General features: G+C 44.4%; 3 protein-coding genes across 3 annotated transcripts; all 3 read left to right on the plus strand.

Moving 5' to 3' along the window:
• The first annotated feature begins 4361 nt into the window (after positions 1-4361).
• On the plus strand, positions 4362-7485 carry LOC4330115 (transcription repressor MYB6). The gene is made up of 3 exons (XM_015767513.3): positions 4362-4624; positions 4968-5097; positions 6487-7485. The coding sequence occupies exons 1-3, from the start codon at positions 4489-4491 to the stop codon at positions 7172-7174; spliced, it is 954 nt and encodes a 317-aa protein (XP_015622999.1). The 5' UTR covers positions 4362-4488; the 3' UTR covers positions 7175-7485.
• Positions 7486-11729: 4244 nt separating this feature from the next.
• LOC4330120 (DEAD-box ATP-dependent RNA helicase 8-like) lies at positions 11730-18984 on the plus strand. Its single transcript, NM_001416779.1, has 10 exons — positions 11730-12339; positions 12744-12804; positions 13853-14087; positions 14320-14558; positions 15728-15979; positions 16071-16251; positions 16892-16980; positions 17297-17370; positions 17457-17612; positions 18352-18984. Exons 1-9 carry the CDS (start codon positions 12023-12025, stop codon positions 17533-17535), a joined length of 1527 nt encoding a protein of 508 aa, NP_001403708.1. The 5' UTR covers positions 11730-12022; the 3' UTR covers positions 17536-17612; positions 18352-18984.
• Positions 18985-22315: 3331 nt separating this feature from the next.
• On the plus strand, positions 22316-25318 carry LOC4330121 (transcription factor MYB17). The gene is made up of 3 exons (XM_015768814.3): positions 22316-22885; positions 23394-23523; positions 24301-25318. Exons 1-3 carry the CDS (start codon positions 22753-22755, stop codon positions 24938-24940), a joined length of 903 nt encoding a protein of 300 aa, XP_015624300.1. The 5' UTR covers positions 22316-22752; the 3' UTR covers positions 24941-25318.
• Positions 25319-25912: the final 594 nt, after the last annotated feature.

Here is a 25912-nt window from a genome sequence, read left to right on the forward strand (position 1 = left end):
AACCTTATGTAAGATTTGATTGAGTTCTTGTAAATATTTTTTCAAGTTTTAATGAATAGTTGAGCTCTCTGCTTTACTTTAAAGAAAAGGACCGAGTTCGGGAAAGAGAAAGACCTCGCTTCACTAGAAGACATATGTCCACATAAAGACTAACTGAAATGCACAACATTAACGCTTTGACAATATTATTATACGCTAGGTCCAATCTTCAGGCATACTGGTCGCAAATTTGTTTATTTCTTGAGATAAGATACGCTCTGATTAATGAAGATTGCATTTTTCACTGGAGACAGACGAGAGGTATACTTGAGTAGTGGTTCTTTTGTTGAGAGACAAATCATATAAAAATAATGAGCTTGGTTAACTAGAAATGATATCGTAAAACACAGCAGTCTCCAAAAGCTAGTTTTTTTAACGAAAAAAAAAGCTAGTTTTGTGTACTCTCGCTATTGGTGGATCGCAGAAGTCCACAACCAACCCACATTTATGTATGTGAACTGGCAATTTCAAAATCAGATGATAAGGGAGGATTCTTGCTTAATTGGCTGCAGGTATCATTCTTCTGAAGTCGTTTGTACCAACCACAAAATTAACAAAAGGGGTTCCATCATCTCCTGATTGCAGGTGTTGCTGAACCGAGCAAACGAATTCTCTACTGCACAGTTGTACTTCGCCTCGTCAGAAAAGATTAGCCACAGTACGTCCTTAAAAGCCACTTTGCCATTATAAACTAGTACTAATCATGAGCTCTGTACAATGCGATAAGATTTGTTCCCATGAGCAATCATGCATTTTGTGGCGGCCACTGTATATATGTCCCCCACAGGTTAACAGGATGGGATGGAAGTGGTGCCATAAAGTTACGTATAACCTAATTAGGACCCATTCTTGAAATCGACAAAAGCAAGAAATAATTCTAAGCATTTTTTCAGAGAAAAGATTGGTGTGTGTCATGCAGATATGCAGTTCGCTGGCCCGGCGAAAAAAGATATGCAGGTCGCTAGTTCAGATAGATTTGAGGGCACTAGTCGGTCTACTTTACTGTATCAATAGCTCTAAAATTCAAAGTTAGTGATTACAAAATTCAATATATATAATCAACCATTCCAACATACTACTTTTGATTTCTGTTTTCTTAAATTTAATATTCGAAAAATTTATAAAATAATAGATACAAAGTTATTATACTCCTACTTGTCATATGGCCTTCATTTTAGTTTTTCTTAATTAAATAATATAATTCTGAACTTGGAATTAATCATTACAAAGTTGTCCTCGGTACGGACTATATCAGTTTATAGTATTTGACTATTGCCAGATTTATTTGCTACTCCTATTAGCATGAGATTTTTCTCCAAGTATCAATTTAGTGTGCGTGTGTGTGTATAATGGGAAAAGAAGTGCACTTGAACTATTTGCTCAATCCTGTATGTACCTTTTGTTACAAATTTCTCTTTTGTAGCAGTTAATGTTTGAAGAATGGTCAACTGTAGTCCTTCATTGGTACATGAGAAAAAAGAAATACTTTACCGTGTAAAGTCCACTGAAGAAATTTTCGATGAAAACCGACTTTTTCTTAATCCTTTATGTCTCCGACTACTTGAAAATGTGGATAAACATTATAGTTGTATTAATGTTCATACGAGTAGGATACGTAGATACCTGTCTACACTTCTACTGTGTTTTTTTTTAAAAAAATAAGTTTACAGTCTTTATGCCTTGGACTACTTAGAAATATGAATGAATATTATAGTTGTATTGTTCATACGAGTAGGATATGCCTGTACATGTTTATAATGGTATGTGCGTATGTACGAGCGTGTGTTAATCTGTACCGTGCTTTAAAAGGAGAAAAAAAAAACATAAGCTGTCCTACGAGTCCTCCTGACCATGACAATTTGTCACTAGCATCCGAGGAGGAAAATCTCCTCACCGTTGCTAGAGACTTGGGACGATGCGGGGAATCTTCCTTGGAAAGAGGTGCGAGAGAACTAGAGAAGGGCGTTATCAAGATGCAGGGAAATCCTCCATTCCTCCCATCAAATGCAAAGAACAAATGAAGTGGCGGGACCGCGCTCCCCTGCTGACAGTGCACTCGGCAGCCTACAACAGCAGCAGCATGGCATCCCCTTTTTTCTCTCGTAGCGCCATGCATGCACGATCAGCACCTACGCCCCCGCAATATTATTATATGGCTGTCACGATCCCACCCCTTTGATGAGAGGCCCATGCATATGCACGGTTACATCACGGTGCACACGAACGACGCACCCCTCTCGTCCTCACTGTCCCTAGCTCTTTTAAATTTCTTTATGGTTCCTTCTCTTCTAGTACTCGTGACCTTCTCGCAGCTCTCCACACGGATGCATATGCTTCACCCCTCTCTGTACATTCACACCTTCTGTCGGTGTGTCGATTTTAACCTGAATCATCTGGGCACTATCACACTACTAGTAGTTTATTCAGCTGTTAGTATGTTACTGCACGACGTGCACATCTGTACTTGTTCAGGCTCCTGTTGCAAACGCACAAGTCCCACTCACATCGAACAGTCCATACAGTTTTCTTTGTGTGGGGGAGAGCATGAAGGGGAGGATCCCCCACGATTTCACCGGGGCCTAGTGCTCCTCTTCCCGATTCGGCCAACTGGGCAGCTCCCATCCCTGCAGGTGGCCACGTACACCGTATCCCTGATTTCCTATGCGTGTCCGCTGGCCACCGAAACAGATAAGCTTATTTCCTACTCCTAGCTAGCTTAGCTATCTCCTGGCAGGCTGGCACCACCACCAGCTCCCGGCTCCTGACAAACCGAACCATCCAACACGTACACGTACACGCGCGTGCGTCGTCGCTGCAGGCGACACCGGGCGAGTGATGGCAACGTCCGGACGTCGGGTCGTAACCTGTGCATGCCATGCCAACCATCCTGGGGATGGACCGGATCCACTGCTCACGTCGACGCGACGTAGCGTTTCCAATTGACCGCGGCGGCGTCGGTGGGGCGACGACGAGAACGTACCAGCGCGCGCGCGCGCGTCGCGCGGGAGGAAACGAGACGAGAGGTCGATCGCTAGCGCCCGCACGCGGCACGGGGTGAAACGCTGGGGAGGCCACGTTTTTTTTTTCTTTTTTGGCCCCGTTCTCGTGCGGTTTTGCGCCGTCGGGTAAGCGGTTAAAATCCCCACACCTAATCAAACGCGGGCTCGATCCGTAGCCGGGGGAGATGTGGTGCTCCTCCTGCTCATCATCATATGGCAATCTTGGCGGATTGATTAGCAGGGGGGAGGGGGCAGCACAAAAGCGTGGCGTTGGTTCCGGGTCCAACGGCCCCGAATCTGAAACTCTGAAACTTTCAACAACGGCGATCGATGATGAGTATCATCGGCCAGTATGGCTGATTGATTACAGGGTCTGCGTGGCTGCAATTCGATTTCGTTTCCATCTTTTGGACTTTCTGTACTCGCGCGGCGTTGAATGGATAGAGGGGACGGGACAGGGTGTGAGCCCCTGTGTTGGTTCCTGCTGTGCCTGTGCTCTGCTACATCATTCTTCGCTTCTGCCACAAGTCACAAGGCCTCCTTTTTCTCCTATATATGGAGAAAAAAGCGCAAATAAATATTTTCCGCTTTTTAGACTCTGCTGCGCTTTGGGATAAAAACAAGTGAGGAAAATATGCAAAAGAAGGAAGAGTTAATTAATTAATCAACGCTACGTATATGCGCGCCGTGTTACGTATCTCTTGCTGACTTTATAGGTAGGAGTACTGATTTTTCCTTTTTACCGCTGATGATAGTATATACAAACGATGTTACTTACCAAGTGACAAGACGTGGACGTGTTGCTCACAATAGTTTGAAAAATAAGTAAAGAAACTAATAATGCGTTTTTAGACGGGCCGCGAGAGGCCAGCAAGGCGAAGAGAAAAACGGTGCCGTTTGGTAGTCTTTAAGCTGGCTACGTCATCGCACAATTTGATCGTTTTGCCCCCACCACGGGGACTCGGGGAGAAGAGCCAAGCCATCTCTGCAGCTGGCTTCGATGATTTTATGAAGTGCGTAGTACGAAGTTTACATGCACGGCTTGACTTTCTTTACGACCTCTCTCTCACATCTCACCTCGTGACCAAGCTGGATATAGCAGGAACAGTGCCATGCGCCCATGCTTGCCCGTGAGAAAAAAAAGGGGAGAAGTTAAGTAAGGTGAGAAAAAAAAAAGTTTAACCAGGATTCGACTGGATACGCCTTTGCGTATTTATTTGCGAAAAAAGAGAAGAAGAGAGTGAGAGGAAAACCAAACACTTCTTTTATTAATCACCACCGTTCACGTCGCCTATAAAACTCGTACCTACCTGTCTCCTCCCTGTTGAAACGGCACAAAGCTCCATCCGTTCTGAAGGCTTTGTGGCCGAGTTCTCCTCCCCCACCTCCTCCTCCTCCTCCTCCTCTGTAGCCGAGCTGAGGCCAACGCGAGTAGTGACATTCTCCTGCAATGGGGTGCAAGTCGTGCGAGAAGCCCAGGCCGAACTACCGGAAGGGCCTGTGGTCACCGGAGGAGGACCAGAAGCTCCGCGACTACATTCTCCGCCATGGCCACGGCTGCTGGAGCGCGCTCCCTGCGAATGCCGGTAAGACCAATCGCCGCCCGCCGATGCCGCCGACGCGTAATTCACTACCCCTGCCGGCCGCCGCATGCAGCATTTGCGCTCCCCAAGCATAATTCGCGAGCTCTAGGCGCATTGCACCGACAATTATGCACCGAGGCACACACACAAAATCGGTGAATTCGCGTAGCCTGGTTGCATGCGGTTCTCTTTGCTGAATTTCTCTTGCCGACCCGTCTGAATTATGAACCAAACCGTTCTCTGAACAAACAAGACTCTGTTTCTTAGCCAATTCGTGATTAAATGTGCATTGTGTGTTGCTGCTTGAGAGCTGGTCTCACAAGAATTTGTCCGGCGATCGGTGCAGGGCTCCAGAGGAACGGGAAGAGCTGCCGGCTGCGGTGGATCAACTACCTGCGGCCGGGGCTGAAGCACGGCGTGTTCTCGCCGGAGGAGGAGGAGACGGTGATGAGCCTCCACGCCGCGCTCGGCAACAAGTAAGCTTTTCTAACTAGCAACTCCCCCGACGAGTCTCGTCCCAGTCGGGTCCGTGCCCAGTCCCCACACACCTCACCGGCAGCGCGCACTCGATCGTTCGCCTTTACACGCAAAATGATTGAGCCCGGAGACAATTCTCCACGTTGTGCTTGCTAGCTGCTGCTGCTGATGCTGCCTTTTCCTTTTTCAGTTTAGTACTAATCTCTCTCTCCACACTTAATTAAGCTACCTAGTGTAGTACTAGTACTACTACTACTAGACTAGACTATTAGTACCAACGCAACAGCGGCACTAATCTTTTTCGTGAGAAAGCTAGTTACTCTAGCTGATTTGTCCCAGTCCGGGCGCGCTAGTGCCGAGCTGGCAATTCGGGTTCTAGAACGCGCTGATTGACAGATTGTGAGTGACAGAGTGAGTGAAAGGAGAGGAGGAGCGGAGCGGAGGAGCGGAGAAATCAAAATATGAAATGGTGGAAAGGGAGAATTAACCGGGGTGATGCTGGCTGGCCGCCACCGCGACCTTTTCCGTAGTGGAGCTGATGCTGACGCGCACACGCTCCAAGAACGCTCCTGCGCATTCGAAAACCGCGAGATTTTTCGGTGCACGTTGCGATGATGGCTAGAGAAACCGTTGTGTGTTTTTTTTTTCCCCTTTCTTCCTTTCGCGCTAGTACATTTGTTTATTGTAAAGTGCGGGCCACTCTGGCTGAGCATGAGCAACAAGGACAAGTTGAGGGGGGACGGCTAGGATAATGTGGACTTGCAACGCTAAATGCCACACAGTACAGTTGCGTGCGTCCCAGAACAAGTTAGCTCGAATTAATTTTTTTTTTGGGGGGGGTCTATTTCTTCGATTTTTCTATCTTTTTTGTACAGGAAAAACGGACACTATTCATTTTAGTTGTACAGCGACGACGATAACATGTCGTCGACTGGTTGGACCAATCCGTTCTCAGTTGCGAGTTAATGAAAACAGCTGCCTTCACAATGCGAAACTGTCACGTAGGAGTACTAGTCTCGCGAGAAGATTAGATTCTTTATTGGGCGTCGCAATTATGTGCTTCCTTACAAAAATAAAATATCAAAGGATTAGTGGTCCACATGAATAGACTACGTACACGCTTGTCCCTTTCACCCCACAAGTGACACATTACATTTCTTTAAGCTGGTGACAGAGGAAAAGGAAACGAGAAATTGGAAAGAAACCTCAACTTGTCAATGCAAAAGCTTTGGGTTTTCCACTAACCCCCACCGACAGAAACCAAGATTAGTGAATTTTAAGCTGTGGCATACTACTAACCGTAAGGCAGAGAGAGACTGATCGATAGATCATTCCAAAAGGATAAAAATAACCTGACTTAATCACTGACAGCAATTTTTCTACTGCAGGTGGTCTAGGATAGCACGGCATCTACCTGGGAGAACAGACAACGAGGTGAAGAACTACTGGAATTCTTACCTGAAGAAGCGAGTGGAGAGCGGCGGCGGCAAGACGAGCCAAGGGCCACCAACCACGCCTGCGTCAGCCGCGAGCTCTCCCGCCGATTCAGACGACTCGCACAGCCTGCAGCAGAAGCCGCACGAGCCGGCCAACTCCGACTCGTCGGAGCCGGCGCACGAGTCGTCGTCGGCGTCGGCCGACTCGAGCTGCCTGACGGTGACCACGGACCACCCGCCCGTCTCGAGGCCCCACGCGGCAGTGACACCCAAGGTCATGTTCGCGGACTGGCTCGACATGGAGTACATCTGTGGGCAGGTCGCGGCAGCACCTGGTCTGGACGCTGCCGGATTCGCGGTGGTTGGTGGTGCTGCAGGCGATCAGCAGCAGCAGCAGCAGCAGGTGATGAGCCAGGACGGATCGGTTCATCAGGCCGATGGGCCATCGTGCGGCGTGGACGATTCTTCCCTGCAGCAGCAGCAGCAGGAGGGGTTCGGTGGCAACGGCGGCTGCTGGGATTTTCAGGAGCAGTTCGACAGCATCGACCAGATGCAGGCGAGCGGCGGCGGCGGCGGCTTCTGCGACCTGCTCTCCATGAGCGACTTCGACCTCTGGGCCGAGCTGGAACGTACCGCGTGATGGGGGAACGACGTGCTCAAGGATCGATTTTTAATTAGAGCTTGTTAATTCATAGATGTCCCGTGGAAATCAAATTAAGGGGTGTTTGTAATACTACTGCATTGTAAATTATCGCGGTGTATTTATAGAGCTGTTTAAATTAGCAACATATATAAGGAAGATCAGAGGCATGATAAGTCACTTCTGTACGAATTTATGTTTGCCACTTTGCTTTGGAGAGCATGGGCACCGACAGAAAGATGGAAAGGAAGAAGGAAAGCTGTAGAGAATTGCGCCTATGGATGCAATTATTTTGGTTTGTTTATTGTTGACATTATCTTTGTGCTTATAGTGATAGCATTATGGAACAATCTATTCATATCTCACTTTCAAAGACCCGCTGTGAAGTTCCAAGTTTTGTTCCACTCCATGAACTGTCAGTGTATCAGAGGTCCCTTCCTTTACACGTAGGCTTTCATTTCCACATAACTCGTAATGATTAAAAGTGTTCTTGTAAATATTGGATCAATTTCAACTAGTGTTAAGAAATTGCACCCTCTTTTATAAAGACCAATCTGTTAGTGCCTCCACTTTCTTCCCTTTTCTTCCTGCAGAACTTTAATTTTATTTCTTTTTCTTCCATTCATCTCTTTAAATGTACATATATTAGTAGAAGCTCCCACTTAATAAACGTCATAGGGTTCATTTGTTTTAAGGAAACAAATCCTATAATATTATTGTCCCCATGACGTGGTTAATGGCATGTGAGACCCATTCCCCATGGGCCCACTTATCAGCTACCACGTCCCTACTACTCTATGTTATATTTTGCATTACTCACTCCTAAGTTGTCTTTTTTTTGGACGGAGGGAGTATATTTTTATGTTTGACTAGAATATCATCGTTACATTTTTTTTATTACATACTCCCTCGTTCCAGAATATAACAACTTTGAGCACTCAACATTTGTCCCAAAATATAACAACTTCTCCCCAGCAATCTCGTTCCAACCAATCATAACCCTCTACCATTCACTTTTCCCACCTACCTTCACTACTTAACCAATCATAACTGTAACGTCCCGCCTTCCCCCAGGCCGGGCCCGCTTACATCTGATAGCTTTCATAGGTCATACACTCGTGTGCACCCGAGAAGAATTTCCCGGTCGGTCACCCATCCCAAATTGCTCCAGGCCAAGCACGCTTAACCCTGGAGAAAAGAAGTTGCAACTTGCCCTAGGTCGGGATGTTACACCTTCACCCCCTTAAGAGAGATCGACGCCCCCGTCGATCAACCCTAGGCCAGGTCCCACCTACCTTCACTACTTAACCAATCATAACTGTAACGTCCCGCCTTCCCCCAGGCCGGGCCCGCTTACATCTGATAGCTTTCATAGGTCATACACTCGTGTGCACCCGAGAAGTGTAACGTCCCGCCTTCCCCCAGGCCGGGCCCGCTTACATCTGATAGCTTTCATAGGTCATACACTCGTGTGCACCCGAGAAGAATTTCCCGGTCGGTCACCCATCCCAAATTGCTCCAGGCCAAGCACGCTTAACCCTGGAGAAAAGAAGTTGCAACTTGCCCTAGGTCGGGATGTTACACCTTCACCCCCTTAAGAGAGATCGACGCCCCCGTCGATCAACCCTAGGCCAGGTCCCACCTACCTTCACTACTTAACCAATCATAACTGTAACGTCCCGCCTTCCCCCAGGCCGGGCCCGCTTACATCTGATAGCTTTCATAGGTCATACACTCGTGTGCACCCGAGAAGAATTTCCCGGTCGGTCACCCATCCCAAATTGCTCCAGGCCAAGCACGCTTAACCCTGGAGAAAAGAAGTTGCAACTTGCCCTAGGTCGGGATGTTACACCTTCACCCCCTTAAGAGAGATCGACGCCCCCGTCGATCAACCCTAGGCCAGGAACGTCCTCTCTTGGCCACGTCCATGTGTCCAGTGCCAGCGCATGCGCCATGCTGTGTAACCACTCCCGGTCTACACCAGCCATGCGCACCATGCCATGTCTTTTCTGCACACTTTGTCCTCACTCGTGTGCACCCGGGAAGAATTTCCCGGTCGGTCACCTATCCCAAATTGCTCCAGGCCAAGCACGCTTAACCCTGGAGTTGTTTGGAGATTGGCTTCCGGAAAAGAAGTTGCAACTTGTTGATATGAGTATTCTATTAATCCTATTAAGCCTTAGGTCGGGATGTTACAATAACCCTCCATTATTCACTTCTATCTATTTTCTTAATAACCGTGTTCAACTCTAAAAATGCTTATATTCTAGCACGGAGGTAATACTTTTTATTTCTAATTTTCCAACAGTGTAACAAAAAACAATATTACCATATTTCAACTTAAAAAATTTAATCTTTCGGTTGGATCTCCCATCAATGTGGAGTTTCAGCTTTATTCTATACTGTACCTTCGGTTGTATGGTATACTATGGTTATGCATCATCCCGTATACGTGACGTAGAAGATAGGAATAGACATAGAGCATTATTTAAGAAGGATAAAGCTTTCTTCAATTTAAACCAAAAGAAAATTGATCGTAAAGAGGAAAAGTAAATGGCAAATATATCAATAGTCATTTCTTCTTTCATGTTCTTCTAAATGGCTATAAAAGCATCTCCTTTGTTGATCAAACAATGTTAGAGATGGAGTTCAGGTTCGAGTTCCCTTAATAACAACGGAAAATACTTGTTTTACAAATTAGACTTGACTTATCGAGCCAGGAAATTCCTATGCATATGCAACATCTTGTGATGTCTCACGTCTCTCTTTGCTTGCCAAGGTCTAAGTGAGTGAAGATCAAGCACACCCTTAATAACAAAAGAGAGAAGTTATGTTTCAACTAAATATATAAAACATAGCTCGCCCAAAGTTTAGCATCTCTAAAGCAGATTATTTCCGACTTCCATCCTCTGTTAAGAGGGAATCCACAAATGCCCCATAGATCATACGCAGACTCTAATTTGACTAATTTGAATAATAATTCAAAACTATTTTAAAGAGACAGTGATTACGAGACATTCATGCTAGTATGTTGCCATTCAAACCTTCCAAATAACAACGGTAAGCTATGGATTTTTTTAGAACTACGGTAAGCTATGTTGATATACTCTTTATGCTTAGGGTGTAGTCACATACATGTTCTTTTTTACCCCAATTAAATATCATCTTTTGGCACCTAAAATTCTATTTTCATATTATTTGTCGTAGTTACACTTAATAATAACAATTAAAACACTACAACAACCATTTACGATATATCTATATTAATTATTTAGTCATTATATTTCTATGCTCCTGCTAATAGATTAAGGGTTAAACTTGATAGATGGAATACCAATCACAAGTAGATTAAAAAAAAAGTAAAAGGGTCTCATTGTTTGCCTTATGTTTATAAGCCAAAGTTTAATTTTGAATATGATTTTTTGTTTTCTTCATCATAGTTTATTTTACATCATTTGTTTTTGAGTTGCTATGGACATGTATATAAAATTTTACTCATAAATAATTTTTATTTGCTAACAACTGTGGAGATTATGGGTACCCTATACCCACACGGCATGGTTATCCGACTAGTTATAGGGGATAACTTATATCTATAGAATATGTAACAGATTATGACTTGGGTATTACGTTTCCTTGTATATTACGGAACGGCCTAAAGTCCTGGTTTGATAAGATTGTAAAGTAGATTTAGGAAACCGATACCATATTGGTTAAGGTTTCTATCTTGTAATCCTGCCCCCCGTCCTATATAAAGTGGGCAGGAGGCCCTCTAGGGGGCATATGAGCACATATGATCGTTAGATCTAAACTACATCTGGCGGATTCAAATCCTCAAACAGGAGTAGGGTATTACCTCTCATTGAGAGAGCCTGAACTTGTCTAAATCTTTGTCTCCGCATCCATCCACTTTTAGGTCTCGTGCGCTACCCCTTTTATTATTGCCGAATTCATGTTTCGACAACAACATATTTGGAGTCTAATCGGTAGTGCTTACTGCAGCAGCGCAGCCGCAGCCAACCAGCCCAAATCTACACAAAACAGTTGATTTGCAGCAACATCAACAAGGTGTGTGCTACTTGTTGGCTGCTGCTGCACTGTGGCAGCCAGCACAAACTCAATGCCTTAGATAATAAGGGAGTGTTTGAAGAGAAGGGGATTGAGGAGATTGGGAAGATACGCAAAACGAGGTGAGCCATTAGCTCATGATTAATTGAGTATTAACTATTTTAAATTTTAAAAATGGATTAATATGATTTTTTAAAGCAACTTTCCTATAGAAATTTTTTGCAAAAAACGCACCGTTTAGTAGTTTGAAAAGCGTGCGCGCGGAAAACGAGAGCCAATCTCCCCTATCACCCCTAAACGAACGATGCCTAAGTACTTTGAGTAAGCGAAACAATGGAACTGGAAGATTGTTTTGAATTTAAAAATACACATAAAAAAGTTTGAAAAGAAGACCCTGATTTATCAGCAATTGAGCATCTCGGCAAGGTTCTCGCCGCTCGGCGTCCCGGCCCAGCCTTTTACTCGTGGGCATAAAATAGACAGGGCCGATATCGTAATTTCCTCCTTCACAAATCCCAAACCGCCGGTGCCCTAGCTATCGACGACTCGGCGGCGACGCGCCTCCCTGGCTCCCTCCCGTCGCTCCTCCTCCCCGACCCACGAACTCCCCCCAATAGGGCAGAAAGGAAGTTCAAATTTGCTCCTGATCCGAGCGCCAAACGCCTAGATTCCACCACCCAAGCCTCCTCTCCCAATCCGATCTGCCGTTCCCTCTTCGAATCGGCTCCCCCTTCTCGCCGATTACCGACGAATCCGAGGCCCTCCTCCTCCTTCGAATCCATGGATCCGCGCGCCAGGTACCCTCCCGGCATCGGCAACGGCCGCGGCGGGAACCCCAACTACTACAACCGCGGCCCGCCGCTGCAGCAGCAGCACAACCACCACCAGCAGCAGCAGACGTCGGCGCCGCACCACCAGCAGTACGTGCAGCGCCAGCCGCAGCAGCATCACCACCACAACCACCACCAGCAGCATCAGCAACAGCAGCAGCAGTGGCTGCGGCGGAATCAGATCGCCCGCGAGGCCGCGGGAACCGACAGGAATAGCGAGCCGAAGGCTGTGGCGCAATCCCCAGCCGTCGACGGCATCGATTCGAGGTGAGACCGTGAGACGCGTAGGCCTTAGAGTTTGGCGATAGATTATGTGATGTTCAACTTCAAGGGATGAATTAAGGACCAGTGTTGTGGGTGGCTTGTTTGTTTAATTTTTTTGTGGCGAAATTGGACCAAATGCAGTTTGAGACATATGCTTTCCCTGCAGCATCCTGCGAAGTGAGCACTGCAATTTCGTATTCCGTAGTGGCAATCACTGAATGTTTTTTGTCCAAATATGTGTTCATATGTTGCCTAGGCTGGTACTGGAACTAGGGTTTGCTGCATTCTAGGTTTGTAATTTGTGAAACTAGAAGTTCTACAAACAGTAGGTAGGCTGGTGAATAATATATCTGATCATTGGCGCAGATATGGTTATCACATTGATCATATGCTCACCTTTTGTGCAGTTCACAAGACTGGAAGGCCCAATTGAAGCTTCCACCTCAAGATACACGATACAGGACAGAGGTAAATCGCATTTATAAAATTTTCCCCTATTTTTTCTTCAAAGCCAGGCAACCGGTGCTTTGTATGCTAAGGATTACACTTGACAATTGTAATTGCAAAACATGTTGACTGTCATCTGCGCTTTGCCCTACCTATCAATTGTTATTCTGCCAAACAATTCAGTGTGGCAGGAGTTCCTTTACCTTTATGATTTTTTGGTGTCGCACATTGTAAGCTAATTACTATCTCCAGTCACAAATACATGTCTTGAAAATTGACATGGCCTTCCAAATACAGCTTTGACACTAATTTCTAATTTAATGTATTAATAGAACCCACTAAAGTTATAATGTTATGAAAAATCACCTTTCAAGACAAATTTACATATATTATGTTCATGTATCCAATCTAAATATTGTAAATGGTCTTGAAAGTTTTACTAAATGCTTGTCCAAAACAAGAATTATTTGTGACCCAAGGGATTATTAATTCCGATGATTGAAATTTAATTTGCTAAACTGGGTTTGAACATCTTTTCACACCCATGAGATATCCTAATGTTGCTAATCGATGCTCTTTATTTCTGTTATCCAATTCAAACAAACAAAGTTTAATCCTATGTGGTCATTGTAATATCATGTTGATACCTTCTTGTCTAAAACAAAATAATACCTTGATGACTTAAAACATGCACATTAAGTGTTGTTAAGCTGGAATGCCCCAAGCTCCTTACTATCCTGGAGGCCACATGACTCAGTTAAATAATTAAAGTTTCATCTTACTGAGTTACTGTGCTCTTATATGTTTTCCCTTGTGCTCTTTAATCTTATTTGTATAATTTTATCTTTGTATAGTTCTTCCCCACTGTCTTGATTGAAAGAATAATTGAATTTTCAAAAGAATGTGCTCTCATGGCTTGAGTTTGCTCTGGATATCGACATTCTTATTTTCTTGCTCTTATTTTTTTTGCCTATTCTTTTATTTTATTTGGAGATATTATTTATGAGTTTATATGATGTTGGTGTCATACTCTCTGCATACTTTATTATATTCTGCTGTTGTTGCACAGGATGTTACAGCCACCAAAGGAAATGAGTTTGAAGACTATTTTCTCAAGCGTGAACTTCTGATGGGAATATATGAGAAAGGATTTGAAAGACCCTCTCCGATCCAAGAAGAAAGCATTCCTATTGCATTAACTGGTAGTGATATTCTAGCCAGAGCAAAAAATGGAACTGGCAAGACTGCTGCATTTTGTATCCCTGCACTAGAAAAGATTGATCAAGAGAAAAACGCTATTCAAGGTTTGTTCCAGAATCCAAACTATTAAACTTATTTTGTACCAACTCTCACAGTCAAACATGCTATAAACCTGTGCCTTTATAATGCCTGTTGGACCTCCTTTGGTACCGTTTATTTTATATTATTACTTTTTTTGGGGTGTTGGGGGGGGGGTGGCCTGTAGGGGATCTTCTTTAGTAAATATAATATTATATTGTGCAAGAATGGTTCAATGATTGCTCTTGTTATTTGTAGTTGTTATATTGGTTCCCACAAGGGAGCTGGCTTTGCAAACGTCACAAGTTTGTAAAGAGCTTGGGAAACATCTGAAGATCCAGGTCATGGTCACCACTGGAGGAACCAGCCTGAAAGATGATATCATTCGTCTCTATCAACCTGTCCATTTACTTGTTGGAACGCCTGGGCGTATTTTGGACCTTACAAAGAAAGGTATCTGCATTTTGAAGGACTGCTCTATGCTTATCATGGATGAGGTAATTCATCTATTCTTTGCAATTGATATTATATTCTCATGAAAACTGTTCAGCAGTTCAGTACTCAGTGCCTTCCCAGTTGTATATGTTATTTCATGGCTCAAAAGATTATTTTATAAGGAGAAATTAGGGATTGGGCTAAAAAGAATAGTAAAAATCTCATTTACAATCAAACAATTAGTGACAAAAAAAATTAGTGTTTCTATATACTTAATGCAAGTATTTTTTTTAGTTGCTCTTTCCTAAGTTTTTCCTTCAAATTAATGTTTGCATCCTTCTTGGGTTGTGCTGAACCAATGAACCCCGTTTCTTGTGTTTACAACTGATTATTCTGCTTGCCAATACCCATATGCTGAATTCTTGTTATTACACTATCCCTTGTTTGTACTTCTTTCCAGATATGTTTGTCTTTAGTAAATTTCACGAAAGCCCAGGTTTTCAGGCATCTGTAATGCAAAACCCATTGTATTTTAATTTGTTTTAATGAACCCCAGATTTTGGGAAACACTTGACTACCTATTGCACTATTTTACTTGGATTGTAAATTTATTGCTTAAGACAACAGCAATGACAACACAACTAGGAATATTTTGGAACATCCTGCATACAGGGAAAAATAAGCACAAAAAAAAGATTTGAGTAGCCCATTCAGAGTGTGCGGTGTGTCTATGATAGGTACTTGGCCACCGGGAGGTAGGGACTTAGGGTGCGTTCACGAAACGAGAAAGCTCATTAACACATGATTAATTAAGTATTAACTACTATAAACTTGAAAAATGGATTTATTTGTTTTTTAAAAGAAACTTCTACATATATTTTTTTTTTCACAAAACACACTTTAGCACTTTGGAAAGCTAATGGAAAACAAGGAAGTTGTTGCTTGGAGTTGAAGCTTAGAGCAGGGCCTTAGTATTAGTCCTTCTAAAAAGAACCAGTGTAATGGTTCATGAGGCGAAGTAGTATCTTCAAGTGAGAACTGAGAAACATCGTGGTTTTTCTTTTTTGCACCATTTAAGATTCTAGTGAACTATATGAACCTCTGTTTTTTGAGAATCTACGTTGCATGATTTGGCTTGATAACGATAATTTGTTTTGGTTGTGTAGCATTGAACATTTTAGTTGATAAGAATTTTTATCTTCTTACGAGTGAAATATTGCCTTCTGTTCAGGCAGACAAGCTTCTCTCTCCTGAGTTCCAGCCTTCCGTGGAACAGCTGATTCGTTACCTTCCAGCGAGCCGGCAAATTTTGATGTTCTCGGCAACGTTCCCTGTGACTGTGAAGGAGTTCAAGGACAAATACCTGCCTAAACCTTATGTTATTAACCTTATGGATGAACTTACACTGAAGGGAATTACACAGTTTTATGCTTTTGTAGAAGAAAGGCAGAAAGTTCATTGCCTTAACACTCTCTTTTCCAAGGTTTTACCGATGAGCACCTTTGCTTTGTGTTCAGTTAGCCACTTTTACCTCCCTTATAGCCTGTAAATCATGCACATTTGTTTTGATGCAGCTTCAAATCAACCAATCAATAATCTTCTGCAACTCTGTAAATCGTGTTGAGCTTCTGGCAAAGAAGATCACGGAGCTTGGTTACTCTTGCTTCTACATCCATGCAAAGATGCTGCAAGACCATCGTAATAGAGTTTTCCATGATTTCCGTAATGGGGCATGCAGGAACCTGGTTTGTACAGGTATGGAATTCTCCGTGTTCCGCATCAACTCTTGACTGGTTCTATTCTTGATGGATATTTGTTACTGTTCACTGTCTAGTGAAATCTCATTAATGTCCTACTAGAACTAATTGTTTCAGCCGATCTGAATGTATTTTGTTACTTCATCCCTGCTTTTGTATATTCTTTTTCTTCTTAAAAAGAAGCGTTGATGACAGTGTTGGTGTGCTTTATTTACCCGCAATCCAGATGTTCCGTAGATGGATTTATGTGAATACGCATGTGTTATATCTTATTTTACTAATGTATTCATTATTTGTACATGTGCATATGTTGTTGTTAGCTGGTGGTATAATTAAAATGTATGCAACCTTTTTGATCCAAGTGTAATTAATTTTCAAACTCACAATGTGTCATACATATATTTGAGATGTGTGGCAACACAGGTACAATGAAAAGGAGGAAACAATATGCTAATTTTAATACTTCACTACCAAGTTCTGTTTCTTGCAAGCCTCCATAATTCACTTATATGGAATAGTTTTGAAATGTTGTGATTTTGTGCAAGTATATAGAAATGTGTGGATATATTGCTTACGGCTACACGAAATTCTGATATTCTTTCTTCTATTTTAACTTTTCATTTCTTTTTTCTTTGCAGATCTTTTCACAAGGGGAATTGACATTCAAGCTGTTAATGTTGTTATCAATTTTGATTTCCCCAAAACCGCTGAAACATACCTCCACAGGGTATGGCATTTGAATAAATTCAGCTTTTGATCTTAGGCTTTAATCTAATTAGGATGTCATATGCTGCTATGAGAATAATATTCTAGAAACTAATCTTAACCAGTAAGATGTTTGTACTAAGAAGAAAATGCACACACAAGTGTTAGATCAAATGTGGAAACATGCACACATATGTTTTATCATGTAATTGGTTGCCCCTGTAATTTGTTCATAGTTTGGAACTAAATACCAACTGTTATTGTCATGGTATCTCTCCTTTGCAATGTTGTGTAGGCAGTGCAGTTCTTTAACTGTTATTTTGTTGGCCTTTTTCTAGGTTGGTAGATCTGGGAGATTTGGCCATCTTGGCCTGGCTGTGAATTTGATCACCTATGAGGATCGGTTTAACTTGTATGAACAATTACCCACCACAATTTTATTCATGTATTTTATTCTGACGTTTGGTTCATTGAACTAAGTTTTCTTTCTGGGAACAGGTATAGGATTGAGCAAGAGCTTGGGACTGAGATAAAACCAATTCCTCCTCAGATTGACCAAGCTATATATTGCCAATAATTTGACAGAGTTCCAGCGTGTATTCACTTTCTCTAAGGGTAATAAGAAGACAATTCTTGTAAATACCAGCTCATCAGGTAACTTATTCTTATGATGAACAAGGGCAATGCTTAGCTTTTAATTTTGTTATTTCACAACTACCGCAATGGAAACTATTGTTTTCTGTTTTTTTTAGTTAGCCTGGTTTTACTGTCAGAAAATGCAATCTGCACATATCCATCAAAGGCTTTTTTAGTTAACGTATGTCCACATGCGAATGTGGCATATCACTGGTCACATTTAGTCCAAAATGAAGGTGACTGTAAGAGCGAAATCTGCTGCATGAACATATTAGTGACACTAAAATGAATGTAACTGGGTGTTTTGGCATCCCTCGGTTGTCAATAACCATGCAAATCATCCATGCTGCAGCACATACATCTGAGTTTGATTTGGAGGTTGAAAAGCGAGGTAGATGGCAGATGTCTTGGAAATGTAACTTTTCATACATAAAACAGTGTTTTCAACTTTATCTTTTTTTCTGAGTCTTGCCTACTTTATTCAAAGAACTAGGAGTTATCACTATTTCTTTTTCTAGAATTTTTTTGCTGTTGTGCATTTTGTCATGGCATGTGCATTTGTTACTTTATTTTGCCTTAAAAGTACCATCATAGTATTTAAATGTGGCAGTTCCATGTTCACTCTTTTAACTTTTTAACAACATAGCAGACATGATCTCCGTTTGTATATGTGTTTTGCATGCTGAGATTGCTTGCTCAAGAGCTTATAAATTGCCAAAATTCAGGAGCTTTAGTTGACATTGTGTTACATGTGCAGGTTTTATCATGGATCTCCTGTGGCATATGGGAACATTCATTTTTGGAGTTTTATTTGAGATGAGACAGACTACTCTTCCGATGGACACCTTGTGCTTATATCATTTTGGCTAACTAAATTCAAACGCCCTCACTGAGGCACACAGTAGTGTATATTGCTAGGTGCCTGTTCATGTGCCTGTCCTGGCCTCTTAGCTCTTATGATAATCTCTCCCCTTCTCTAGATTTCGTTATCGGCTATTTCTCACAGGACATTTTAACCCTGTTAGTGGTTAACTGGTTGTGGGCTGTGCCATGTCAGTGCACACATTCCAGTTGACGTGCCATCGGGTGTGGACAAGTTCATCCAACTTGTGCTCTGAACTGTCAATGAACAGTAAGCAGCACAACAAGCGTCTTCAGATATTAGCGAATAAATCTGTCGCAAGCCGCGTTTCTGCATCCGTGCCATGCAGCTCTTCTCTTGCATGAGGCTTGTGCCATTATGTTTAGATTCTGCCTCTTATAATTGAGTCTAATGGTTCTACAAACTGAGTTTACCTGTCCTGAGAACTGGGTAAAACATGTGGTGAGGCACATGCAACTTGATAAATAAATTTTTTACTTAAGTGAAATTCTCACTCCTGGTTCATTCTATGTTTGCCTTTAACCGTGCTGGAATATTTTCGCTGATGGTTACCAAATCCACGGTGCTATGGTTGGTGAAATCTTGAAAAGATTATGTTAAATAGTCCCAATTAATTACAGCTATCTTGAAGGATATCATCTGTTACTACTTGCAATGATCTACTCATAATACCTTGTTTGGGTGTCTTAAATCCCAAGATACAGTCTGTTATACGGGTTCGTCGAAGGGATTTGTGCACCCTGCCATGCTTGTACCCTGCATATGCTATCGGTGGTTCTGAAATCCTAGCACATATCCCTTTCGTTTCATAATAAAACAACGTAATATTGAGTGTGACACGTTCTAAAATTATAAATCTGGATCTCTATCAGATTTGTAGTATTAGTTTGTGTCACATTTTTTATTTGTTATAAGGTTGGTTTTTCATGGGATTGATGGAGTATAGCATACTGTAGCAGCCAAGAACAGAAAGGGAAATATAATCATGCGCAATGAATGGGTTTGCGTATCAATCTCCCTTCCATTGCTGGACAAGCCCCTCTGCACAGCCCTCACGGGCGTTTAGCATGGTAAGCTGAGAGTGGCAAGTGTTCTCAAGCAACAGGGGTGGGGTGGTCGTCAATGGCTCCAACGTGTACTAGGCACTACTGAAACATACACCCCCTGATTCCCATGCGGTCGACTATTATATGCTTGTGCTGCGCCTTGCATTCAAACAGTAACAGTATTTTGTGTTCTTTTCTCATAGTCGATTTTTGCAGTTGCAGTGCCATCACGGTCAGGGGATATTTTTCTCCGGCCTGCCACTCTTTTTTAGATAAGTTTCTACTCATCTCTGATGCTGCGACTGTGAGAACGACAACACCTGACCTTGCTACGGAGTATTTTGTCGTAACTCTTGTCTTGCGATCGTCCTGGAGGTTATTCAAAGCTCGACTAGGCTAGTTTGAAATTGGACCACCAATTGCATATCCAGAATTGATGCACTGGAAAGCGACGCCCTGTATACGAAATGGGCAGTGTTGCAGATCTTGACCAATACTGGAGGATCTTTATCCTAAGAAAATTGTGGGAACTAGGAAAATTGTGGGACTAAGAAAATTATGAAACTGAATACTGAGGAGTTGTACATCTCTCTACCTTGGGTGAAGTAGCAAGACTCTATCCTCCTCTCCTGTTCCATGCCGTCTCGACTCCATCATACACCATGAATGAGAACTGACACTGCGTCGCCTTGGAGAACAAAAAACGTGGTACATTTGGCTCATCTGGATCGTCTGGCTGAAAAGAGCGCCACACTGCATCGGAACCGCTACAGTGCTTCGCCTACAGCATCAACGACAGAAACAGCACCGGTACATGTACCAACAGATTAACCGAACAGTGGCACTCCGAGTCCCCCCCACCAAAACACCTGTCCGTTTGAGATCATCATGGCGACGCCCGCCCCGCGCCCAGCCCACCCGCTTCAACCACGAGCCCTCCCCTCTCCCTGCGAGCCTGCGTCTGCGACTGCCACTGCAGTGCAGCGGCCACAGCGAGCAGTGGATCGCAGCGAGGCAGGAACTCATCTCTGAACTCCACATTTACTTCGCCCCTCTCTCCCTCTCTCTATGTGACCCATACGCTTTCCCAGACTCAAAATCCGAGCTACGCTCGTTTGGCCAGAAGCCTCATTTAAGATTACTCCCCCTGCTTTTCGTCTCGGCATCGCCGGCCTTGCTCGCACTATTACTCCCACGCAGTTGCTGCTGCTACCCCCACTCATCACACTGGCTGTCAACGTGCGGCGCTGCTACCGTGCTACGCTCACCAACGAAAGCTGCCCCGTGAAAGGCTGTAGGGGAGCATGGAGTTCCTTGAAATGCATGGTAACTGGTAGAGATGTTTTAAAAATAATAGCCATTTCCCTATAAATTTCTATAAATTTATTGAAATAATGGAGATTTATAGTAAACTGGTAGAGATTTATAGGGAAACTTGCGATGGGAAATAGCCATTTATAAATTTTAAAAATAATGATTTATTTCCATTATTTTTAAAATTTATTGAAGATTTTTTTTTTGAAATTTATAGTAAACTTCTTCAATAAATTTTAAAAATAAACCATACATTAACTTTTTTTTGAAACAAAACCTTCAGCTACGGTTCTAGCCATAGTGTTTGGTGTTACATGCTAGGATCAGTGCACTGTAATATTATTAGGGGGCTATTATACCACGAGATTATGTCTAAACCAAATGATACCAATAAGGAATTAGACTCTGATACTTATCAGTATCAGATATAGTACATCAATTGATACATATGGATACCAGCCGATACCTAATGATACCAGGCAGATAACTACTAGTACCAGACTTGGTACCCGTCGGGTATCATATATGAAGCTTAGAGGGGAGGGAGAGGAGCGGAGATGGTTACCGGCTGCGATTCTCTCACCGTGAGACGATGGCGAAAAACGCAGGCGATGCCAAATCTACCTTCCTTTTCCATTTCCCCTCCATTTCCTATATTCTTCCTCTTTCCTTCACATCTTCCTCCTCTGTTTCTTCTAAACGAGACCCATCCCGTCCTTTTGCATTGTGTGGCTATAGGAGACCAAATTGCCCCCTATCTATCAATGTTAAGGCTTCGTCACAGCCATCAGCTCGACCAGTCCAGTCCATACCATCACCGCCCCTGTGTGTGAAGAACCCGCACTGCACCAACGCACCACAAACAGCCGCTGCAAAATCTAGCCACCACCGTGCAACAATCTCGTCGTGGAATCTAGCCATCTTCAGGTCGTTCTTTGTCATAGCGGCGCGAGGAAGTGAGAGATCCCGTCCCAAACACGAGGAATGGATTTCCTGTACCTAGCATTCCCATAAATATTATGATGGAGTTAATTTTGCTAAGAGCAATATAGCTTAAAAAGAGTTACTAACTGTACCCAAAATTTAAACATTTCAATCTAAATTTAGCTAGAAATGCTTGTATTTTAGGATCGGCCGAGGAGGTTGCTAGATGTACACTTGCGTAGGACGGTAGGAGTAGGCCCAAATGCGACATGAGGTCACGGCCACAAAGTTATGATACACTTGCGATGGGTACCCAACAATTAGTACTACTAGTGGTGCTTATCATACAGTAATAAATACTTCATCTGAATTACTCACTTGAATGCTTGATCTGATGGCCCGAAGTTACTCTTCGGCTAGTTTGCTTTGGTACAAAGTACTCCCCATGAAAGGACATATACCAGTGATAGTTCTATCTCTCCCCCGCTTGCGTATCCCGGCCACTCGACTACTCGAGTAGTGGCAGCAGCACGACTGCACGACGCTAGTACCCGGGCGTCACCGTCGCCGTTGCGCGCGCGCGCTGTACTTGCAAGCAAAAGCCCCCCTCGTCAATTGAATGCGTGCGTCGCGCAACGCAACGCAAGCACGCGCCGGGTTTTATTTTCTTTTCTTCGTCGTCTCCCACACTCTCCGCTTCCGTTCCGTCTCGTTGTTGTTGCTGCCGCAGCAGCGCAGGTGAAAATCTCCGGCATTTAAGGTTGCGCCGCGGGGGATCCTCCTCGGCCACAAACAAAACCACCCTCGTCCTCCGCGCCTCTGCTAGCGAGTACTCCTACATAGACTAGCCACGTCTCCCCCCAAATCTTTTCGCACTTCCTTTCCCCTCCCTTTCACCCACTGAATCACTCGAAGTCGTCGTCTCGTCCACGGCCCTGCTGCCTCGTGCGCTCCGGCAGCTTTGCCGGGGGTGGGTGGGGGAGCGCGCGCCATGGGGAGGGCGCCGTGTTGCGACAAGAAGGGGCTCAAGAAGGGGCCGTGGACGCCGGAGGAGGACAAGCTCCTCGTCGACTACATCCAGGCCAACGGCCACGGCAGCTGGCGCCTCCTCCCCAAGCTCGCAGGTACCGGCTGGCTTCTCTGTTCTTGCGAGGCAATGCTTTGCTTCTGTCACGTTTTCGTGTTCGCGTGCCGCACTAGTGCTGAACTGCTGATCAGCACATTCTGAGAATCTGTCTTGATGATTTCGGCCTTAGATGCTGCTTATACTCGATTGCATCTGCATACCTTCAAGCTGCAATAATCACCCACAAGCTCGATTGGGGCTAAAATACACAAATTATTTCATCGTATACAAAGTAGGAGTACTGATTAAGTCGTACACTCGGCGAGTACTAGGCTCACTCGTACTACTCCCTGCTGGGTTTTCCTTGATCTTCACTCCAGGCATCAGCATTGCCTCCAGCTACGAACACTCGGTCACTCACTCCAGGGCTCCAGGCTCCTACCATTACCATGCCCATGTTGTGCTACTCTCTTTTCGTGCATGAGAAGTACTCGGTATTATTCACAGGAGCTGAGAGACTCTAGTCCGTTCCATCTGGATAACACTTCGTTTTGCGTTGCATGCAGGGCTGAACCGGTGCGGCAAGAGCTGCCGGCTGCGGTGGACGAACTACCTCCGGCCGGACATCAAGCGCGGGCCCTTCACCGCCGAGGAGCAGAAGTCCATCGTCCAGCTCCACGGCATCGTCGGCAACAAGTAAAGTCCCCCTTGCTCGTCTTCATCTCCTTCACCTAGCGAGCGAGTAGCCGAGCAGGACTGGCAGACTGACCAGCTCACATCGCACAGCCACTGTGTGCTAGTGTGCACTGCTCGGTGCGCAGCTAAGCTAGCGCACCACACCGTAGCACTGTACATGCACACTGTGCATGGCTCCTCACTCATTCAATGTTGACACATCGCATTCTCCGATCATCACATCATATATGATATATCCCAAACCGGCCGGCTGGTGTACTACCAGTATATATAGTAGTGGTACTTGCTTGTTTGGAGTATGTACATGTCTAGTTTAGCTTGGAGTCCCAGTGTATATTTAGGCCATTCCACTCTAAAATTTTTCTCCCTATCACATCGAACATTTTACGTTTGAACACCTACGCGAAGTATTAAATATAGGCTTAAAAATGACTAACTGCACAGACACAACTAATTTGAGAGACAAAACTTTAAAGCTAATTGCTCCATGATTTAACAATGTGATGCTAGATTAATTAGGCTTAATAAATTTTACTGATGAATTCTATAATTAGTTTTTTTTATTATTGCCCAAACACCTTATATAATACTCGATTATAATACCCGATGTGATACGCAAAATACTTACATCCCGGATCTAAACACCCCCTTTACTCATTTACTGTAGTTCTATACTGTGGTAAATATTCAATCCAGTTAGATATCACTAGAGTGTACTACTACTAGCAGCGCATTGATTAGAAGTGGTGGCACACACCTGCTGTTTGTTCTGGCCAGGTGGTCCATGATCGCGGCGCAGCTGCCCGGCCGGACCGACAACGAGATCAAGAACTATTGGAACACTCACCTCAAGAAGCAGCTGCGCCGGATGGGCCTCGACGATCCGCCGCCCGGGCCGGCGGCGGGCTGCCCGGCGGCGCGTCACATGGCGCAGTGGGAGACCGCGCGGCTCGAGGCCGAGGCGCGCCTCTCCCTCCTCTCCTCCTCCGGCGCCGCGGCGACGACGACGATCACCGCCGCCACCACCACCACCTCCGCCTCGTCGTCCTCCACCACCGCGGGGCCCGTCGCCGCCGCCGCGACGTCACCCGCGGACGTGTTCCTCCGCCTCTGGAACTCCAGCATCGGGGACTCCTTCCGCAAGCTAGCCGTGGTGGCGGCGGGGTCGTCGTCCCCTTCGCGGGCGGACGTCACGAAGGACGCTGTGAAGCAGGAGGAGGAGGCGGCGCCGGCCGGGGACGACTCGTCGGCGGCGTCCAACGAGGTGGAGGCGGCGACCATGGCGGTGGACGAGTACCAGATGTTCCTCGACTTCGCCGGCGAGGAGCTGGGCCTGTTCCACGGCCGGTACGGCGGCTTCTCGCTCTTCCCGCCGGTCGACTTGCTCGAGGCGTCGCTGGAGACGGCGTTCAAGTGACCCGTACGTCGACGACGACCTTGCTCGCCGCGCGCCATGTACGACGTACTACGTACTCCGCAGCCGCAGCAGCAGCATCATGCCTCGACGTAGGAGTATGTATATAAGCAAGTGTTCTGGGGCGTCCGGACAGTAGGCGCGTCCGTGTGAAGGGTAGGACACACGTACGAGACGTGGGAGAAAATTTTGGGGATCAATTAGGGTTCTAAGGATAATCTGTAGCTTGGGGTTTAGGCATGGGGGGAACATCATGGTGTGTATTAGTATTACGGCCTTTTGGATGGCATTCTCTGGGGGGCAAGGGGCTTACCGGAGATGCTCTAATACATTCAATGATGTTCGATCTTTCAGTGTTGGATATGGAGCTGGTTTTATCTGTGTTGGTTGATCTCAGCAGGAAACCAAGAGAAGAGAGAGTTTGACGCCAAGAAAGAAGAGAGGAATTCAGGAAAGTTATCTACCAGGAAACTACGGCCCTTGACTTTCTGTAGACCAACAATGGACCTCGTTACTTCTGCTGATTACTCTTCAGCCTTCAAGCACTGGAGCTGTGCTATAGCCCCTAGTTTATCCTCGTGATCTTTCTCTGAGGTTGTGTTGAATATATATACATAATCGGTTATAGTTTAGAACTTAAATTTATATTAGATATTAGGATAGTAGCGAATCTTCTGTGAGCGTATCTTTTGAGTTTACTTTTACTGTCTTATGAGCATGTCGTGACTATCCCGACGTACGGTAAGTATACTATCAAGATTGAGGAGATAACTTCGATATACGATAGAAACAACATGCTACTTTGAAATGTGAGACATGTGTCAGAACTAAGGAAGAGATCAATTTCACTTGTGAGCCTGCCTACATAAGAAAGAGTGGTCGTATTAGGTGGATTATGATAGAAAGACCATAAACATCATGAATAACGGAAAGACTGTTATGACTAGTGAGAGGATGAGGCTCATGTTTGTGCAA

The sequence above is a fragment of the Oryza sativa genome, chromosome 2 (assembly GCF_034140825.1).
Source record: "Oryza sativa Japonica Group chromosome 2, ASM3414082v1".
NCBI lineage: Eukaryota > Viridiplantae > Streptophyta > Magnoliopsida > Poales > Poaceae > Oryza > Oryza sativa.

What these genes read in the sequence shown, in the direction of transcription:
- LOC4330115 (XM_015767513.3), top strand. Translation starts at nt 4,489, where the DNA reads ATGGGGTGCAAGTCGTGCGAGAAGCCCAGGCCGAACTACCGGAAGGGC. An exon ending in CGCGCTCCCTGCGAATGCCG is followed by an intron (nt 4,625 to 4,967) that starts GTAAGACCAATC and finishes CGATCGGTGCAG; the next exon opens with GGCTCCAGAGGAACGGGAAG. An exon ending in CACGCCGCGCTCGGCAACAA is followed by an intron (nt 5,098 to 6,486) that starts GTAAGCTTTTCT and finishes TTTCTACTGCAG; the next exon opens with GTGGTCTAGGATAGCACGGC.
- LOC4330120 (NM_001416779.1), top strand. Translation starts at nt 12,023, where the DNA reads ATGGATCCGCGCGCCAGGTACCCTCCCGGCATCGGCAACGGCCGCGGC. An exon ending in CAGGAACCTGGTTTGTACAG is followed by an intron (nt 16,252 to 16,891) that starts GTATGGAATTCT and finishes TTTTCTTTGCAG; the next exon opens with ATCTTTTCACAAGGGGAATT. An exon ending in TATGAGGATCGGTTTAACTT is followed by an intron (nt 17,371 to 17,456) that starts GTATGAACAATT and finishes TTCTGGGAACAG; the next exon opens with GTATAGGATTGAGCAAGAGC.
- LOC4330121 (XM_015768814.3), top strand. Translation starts at nt 22,753, where the DNA reads ATGGGGAGGGCGCCGTGTTGCGACAAGAAGGGGCTCAAGAAGGGGCCG. An exon ending in CCTCCTCCCCAAGCTCGCAG is followed by an intron (nt 22,886 to 23,393) that starts GTACCGGCTGGC and finishes CGTTGCATGCAG; the next exon opens with GGCTGAACCGGTGCGGCAAG. An exon ending in CACGGCATCGTCGGCAACAA is followed by an intron (nt 23,524 to 24,300) that starts GTAAAGTCCCCC and finishes TGTTCTGGCCAG; the next exon opens with GTGGTCCATGATCGCGGCGC.